Source organism: Ursus arctos, unplaced genomic scaffold, assembly GCF_023065955.2.
Source record: "Ursus arctos isolate Adak ecotype North America unplaced genomic scaffold, UrsArc2.0 scaffold_11, whole genome shotgun sequence".
In the NCBI taxonomy this organism is placed as follows: domain Eukaryota; kingdom Metazoa; phylum Chordata; class Mammalia; order Carnivora; family Ursidae; genus Ursus; species Ursus arctos.
The window spans coordinates 5,745,045-5,751,044 of record NW_026622775.1 but is presented as its reverse complement, the minus strand read 5'-3'; the positions used below and the strand labels follow the sequence as shown (position 1 = coordinate 5,751,044).

General features: G+C 50.4%; 1 protein-coding gene across 1 annotated transcript in view; it reads left to right on the top strand.

Moving 5' to 3' along the window:
• The first annotated feature begins 1,606 nt into the window (after window positions 1-1,606).
• The window catches only part of ELOVL6 (ELOVL fatty acid elongase 6), a 126,134-nt gene continuing 121,740 nt past the window's right edge, over window positions 1,607-6,000 (top strand). Inside the window, exons 1-2 of the mRNA XM_026499185.4 lie at window positions 1,607-1,910; window positions 2,066-2,186. Of these exons, the coding sequence (XP_026354970.1) occupies window positions 2,098-2,186 (89 nt within the window). The 5' untranslated portion in view covers window positions 1,607-1,910; window positions 2,066-2,097. The remainder of the gene's footprint in view (window positions 1,911-2,065; window positions 2,187-6,000) is intronic.

Below are 6,000 nucleotides of genomic sequence, written 5' to 3'. Positions count from 1 at the left end.
TCTCAAGAGCTCAGAAGAGCACAGGCTCAAGAATATCTGGTGAATAAATGGTTAGATGGTAAATGGGTTTTAAATGATCAAATAGGGAGCCAGAAATATACTATATACTATATTATATACTATATTATACTAAATATACTATATATATATACTATATTATCAGAAATATAGTAAATGAGAATGTTTCATACTGGTTTGAAATTGATGTGATGACTCGTAAGGGCACAGAATTTGAAAATCAAATCTTTTTAAGACTTTAGACTTATCCTTGCAATATACAGTAAAACGTTTGCTGGAATTTGATTCCTTTCTCACTTCCTTCCCTTCTTTCATTTATTTAATCAATCATTCATTCATCTTACAAATATTTATTGATTGTTCAGGGGCCCAGGTACTGTAGAAAATCTTTATCTCTCATCAGACCACACCCATCTTCTAGGTCAATATCACCAAGCCTTCAGGCCTGGGCTTTATTTTTAAATTCATTAGGACTTGTACTGCAGAAGTATCTAGAATGACAACCCTTAAATGGAGAGACAAGGAAAGTCTATACATGAAATCTTTGAGAGGATCACCTTATAATTACTAATTATCAACCAGTCTAGCCCTTTGATTTATGTAATATGTGCTGGATTTTAAAAACCCTTTCTTTAATTTCTTATTATATCTTCCTCCTTTACTATTTCTCCCAGTTCCCACTTTCCTGTGGTTCCAGGCAACCTAACTTTGAATGAAAATACCCTCTACTAGGACTACAGGTGAGGTGGGGAAATGAACGCCAGAGTAAGGAAGGGAATTTTCTTCTTGGTCCTAATGTCCACCGAATTTTTAAAGCATAGGTTCCTTCTTATATTTTAAGCTTACAATTACATGCATAGATTAATTCTTAGATACCTCCACGTCTCCTATACCTCATTTTTCCGAACCTGTGGGTAATGAGTAGAGGGGCGGAAGGAGTAGAAAATCCTTTTCCTTCTGAGAATAAAGAGGGGTGTAAAGAGAAGCTGAGTTTAGGACACTTCTATGAGACCGGGGGTTCGGAGGGCGTCGAGATTACATTTAGCCTTCTCCTCAACACAATTCTCTTCCACCTACCCGTGAAACACATAAAACGAAATTTCTCATGCATATAAATAAAGTTTTTGCATTGGACCAGGTGGTCCAGTTCTCCTATCTGCTAACTTCCTTCCCCCCTTTGTCTCAGTTCATTAGCTCTACCTCTCCCCGTACCCAAACCCTCCACCTAGCCCCTCTCCCTCTTCCGGCTACTGGTGGCTCTCCACTTTCCACCTCCTCATCCCCAGCATCCCCAGCCCGCGAGTGATAGAGGAGCCCTGGGGGCTGCCGGGCCTCAGGTCGGCGGTAGTCAAAGCCATCGCCCTGGGGTGGGGGGCCCCGAAAGTACGGCGGGGACAAGGAGGTGGAAAGCGCGTTCCTCTCACGTGTGATCTCAGCACAAATTTGCCTGGAGTTCTCCTGGCGAGAGAGCTGGCAGGTTTTACTGTTTCTTTATCGCCTACTAGCCCAGCTTGCAGGTCCGCGCGCCTGAGGGCTGCGCCTGGCAAGCCGAAACTACATTCAAAGGCAAGGCTAGGCTGCCCACGAGGTTGGGATTGGGGAAAGTGAAGGACCTCGAGGCCACTTCCTCCTCCTCGGCGCCCTTCCTCCACTCCCCTAGTCACCTTCGCGTCAGCAAAACTGCCCCTCAGGGCGAGAGGTCTCGCTCTCTCTCTCAAAGGGTTAATTTTCCGATCGCACGAGGGGGAGGAGATTTCCCTGTAGACAAGTAAAAAGGGTGATGGACAAACGTGCGGGCACTAAGACCGCAAGGCATTCATTTCCTCCGACGGTGGATGCGGACGCCGGGAGGAGGAGAGCCCCGGAGTGAGGAGCTGGGCGCCGTGGCACAGGCAATGCTCAACCCTGGATGTAGCTGAGAGAGGCTGGGAGAGGCCGGCCTCCGGAGATCCTGCGGCGAGGGGAAGACCTAGGGGGGGTGGGTGGGGAACACAGACAGGAGAACACTCGAAATCAAGCGCTTTACAGATTATTTTATTTTGTGTAGAGAACACGTAGCGACTCCGAAGATCAGCCCCAATGAACATGTCAGTGTTGACTTTACAAGAATATGAATTCGAAAAGCAATTCAACGAGAATGAAGCCATCCAGTGGATGCAAGAAAACTGGTAGGTGATGCTTTCGCCTGATACTCTTCCCGGGAGCCCTGCGCGTCTTCCCGGTGTGCCTTAATGTCGGTGTTTTCTGTCTGGGGCGTGAATGGAGCGATGAATCTCGGGCAGCAGAGAGAGCTGGTCGCTGAGTTCCCGGGTCTCCGGGTGCAGGAACCGCTGGAGCTGCATGAAGCGCGTGGGTCTGTGAGTGCCCCTGTGTGAACCGCGGCTACACATGCATCTTTAACATAGATTATATAACATAGAACATACAGGAGTATATAGAGTAGATGTCTGCGCGACACGGAAGGCGGGAGAGATGCCACGGTCCGGATTCCCTACCTGTGCTACCTTCTGGTTTTCATCTAGATTTGGGTTTTCTCGCTCGGGCCTCCCGCACGCTGAGCGTGAAAGGCAGTGGAGGAAGGACCCAGGCTTCTGCGCCGTTTAACCCTCTTCCGCCTGCGCTCTCTGGTCCTCGCCCTCTCCCCATCCCTCGTGTCCTTCTTTTCTCCTTGCAGCCCTCCTACTTCACTGCCCTACTCTCTGCTCTGCTGCTTCCCGGCCGGATTTCTCCTTTCCTGGACCCCTTTCCCCACGCGGATCCCTTTCCGGTTTCATTAAGAGGCGGGGGCGGGGGGGGGAGGGGACAATGAAAACAGTAATAAAAATGAATGAACCCGAGCGAGTGGAGCCACGCCATTATTAAGTTTCTGTTTTACGGAAACGCCTTTTGGACACACTCAGTTCTAATTCAGTAGGAAGCTGTTGATTGGAGTTGAGACAGATTAAAAACCCCTCGGTCCGCAGAGTCCTTGGGGGCTCTTCCCCAGACAAACTTCTAATAGAGAAAGAGTCTTGCTTGTTTAGTGTGTTCCCTCCGCCAGTCCTTTCGAAAATCCCTGTGTGGGAGGCGATCCTGTGTCACCTTGCAGTATTTAACAGGGGAGGGTGTGCTCGTCTCTCTTCCTTGTAGACCGAGCTGCTGTGGCAGACATTCCGGTCCTCTCCTTAAGCCCGGGTCTGGCGATCAGTAAAGGGCACGCTCAACGCATCCCGGAGCTGGGCAGTGGCCGGCAGCCTCCTGGGTGCTCGATGGGAGGGTCGGGCTGAGGGGCTCTCCAGCGCCAAGGGATCCCGCCCGCCGCCGCGCGCGCGAGTGCGCGTGCCCCGCGCCGTCACGACCTGCCTTCCCTCCCCCCCTCATCAATGGCTTGGGCGCGCTGGGGGCCGGGGCTGGCTGGTGCAGTAGGAGGGGGTGCCGCGGACCGGAGCTGGTGGAGGGAGGTTCAACTTCCTTTCCTCCCGTCCCCAGGAGTTGAGATTGGCCCCGGGAGGCTTGGCCGCGGTGCCTGCCTCCTCCCGCCCAGCTGGCCCGCCCGAGGCCCGCTGGCCATTTGCGGCTGCAGCCGGGCCGAGCCAGCCCCCAGCGCGCCGCGCGCTGGGCCCGGCCTGTTGGGGGCGGGTAAGGAGGGCACCGCGCACTCACACCCGCTGCGGCTGCGCTGGGGACTGCACTGGGTGCGGGGCGTAAGGGGGCCCGAGGGCCGCGTCTGGCCGGAGCCGGAAGCCAGCAGGGGAACGCGATCCGCTCCGAAGCCCTGGAAGTGCGGCAGGCCCTTGGGGCGCGGGGCTGAGGCTCCTCCTGGGCGGGCGAGCGCCGAGGGTGGGTCCGGAAGGCGGTGGCACACCTCGAGCCTCGATCCCGTCTGAGTGCAGACACTGCAAGGCCTCCGGCGCTTGGGAAGGCCGACCCCTCTCGGCCCCCGTGGCCTGGGGACCTTCTCCGAGCACTTCCTCCTCCCTCGTAGAGGGTGGTGCTGAAGGCGGGGCGGGGGCGGGGGCCCGAGGCCGCCAGCGCTCGAAGCTGCTAGGCGGGCCCACTGAGCCGCTGGGTCTCTGCAGCTGTTTGTCAGGTTCTCTGGCCACACCACTCGAGCCCATCTTCTTCCCCCGTGAGCGCTGTGTGCTGTTTTCTAGTCTCCCTTGCCTCCAGCTTGCTGCACCTTTACTGAACCTGGAGCCGGCCTCCGTGGCTGCCCCCGTTCACGGTCGGCCAGCCTCCCTTGCACCGCCGCGGTCGATAGTGCCTCTCATTTACCGGTTGTCTTTTCTCTGAGGCCAGGTAACCATTTCCCGCCTCTTTTATCCATTCACTCAACAAGTACACGACGAGCCAGACAGGGCCTAGCCCTCACGGGGACTGAATATGGCAAAAATGCACCAAGTTATTTTCTCCTGTTGAGCTCTCACCACTGTTCCCTTCAAGCTCTTTACAGATAGTTCTTCTGACAACCTTTCCTGGCTTTTATTTATAAACATGAATATTTACATGTCTGCCTGTGCCTCCTTCCTTCCAGACCATCAGCTCTTTAAGGCATGGTTCTTGTCTCATTAGGAGCACGTTGAAGAGTGCTTTGTACATGGCAGATGCTAGGGAAGATGCTTACCCAGTGAGTTCAGATGATTACTGGTGCCCGTTTTATTGCCACCATTACCTGGTAATGCCTGAAGTTTAACATATTTGGCCTCCCCCTGCGTTTGAATACTAAGTCATAGTCACATACTGGGATTTTCCCCTTCCTGACTTTTTCTTTTTTGACCGTATTTTTTTAGCTTCCATATTGCAGTCCAAAAGCCCTCCTGGCTGTCACTCTTTCCTTGCATGTCTTCCCGACCTTAATTGTCTTGCTTTCTCCTTTTATCCCAGATGGGGTGCATCTCACCCCGTATCCTGGGAGCCCAGTTTTCTAAACCTTTCCCACCAAAAAATCTTGACCAAGGTGTGTAAGGAAACGATTTTCTTTTTTCTTTCCCTTGTTAACAGGAGTAGGGAGCTCCATAACCAAGGCTTAGACCCTCTTGGGGGCAGGGGTAGTTTAGGAAACCAAAGCCTTCCTTTTGGAAATGGTTTGAAATAGCTTTTGGAGGAAAAACAAAATGTTGTGAAGCCTCTAATCTGTCTTTTGAGCAATCATTTGCACTTGTCCTTAAACATGTCTTAGACATGGCCTCAAACAAAGCTTGTTAATTTAGAGAATTATAACTTCTCTCTCAAAAATGAGCTACATGGTCCTTTGAAGAATTGTGAGAAAGGCCAGGAGTGAACAGTATGCTGTAAAAACAAATTTGTGGATAAAAAGGTTTTCTTGGGTAGTATTGTCAGTATGCTGTCTGCGCTACTTAGCCTTATTTCAGAGGACCTTAAATAAGGGTAGTTTCTTAAACATATCCTGTAATCCATATTCATTACCTTATTACATATTAACGTTATGACCCCCTTATTTTGGAGTGGTATTTGTATAAACGCTAGAGTGTTCAACTGTGACAAGTTTATCAGGTTTATTGCTGCCTTAACAAATGATTAACCCTATACTCATTGTTCTAGACACAGGATAAGTGCTATAGACCTTTTTAATTTTCTAGCAAAGTTTCATGTATAATAGAGTAGCAATTGAAATGCAAAGTAATAAATATATTTCCTTGGAGAATCATCCTGAGACCTCATCTTGAAATTACACGGCAAGTTAAAAATATCTTGGGTAATGTTATCTGGTAAATAGGACTTTATTAGACGAGGTAGAGGTAGAGGAAAATGCGTGCTTTTAGCGTAGTAGCATTTTTGACTTCCAATTTTACACTGAAAAGCCCTGTGTGTGATTTTACAACATTGAAAAGAAAGGCATTTTGTCCCTTAATGAGATGTCTCGCCATTACCTGTTATTTTCACTAATAGCCGATTTAATTTATAAGTGCTGCTAGCAAGGAAGCGAAATCACGTAGTGACTGGTAAGGCAAGGCGACACAGAATTCATTGAGTGAGAAGGGC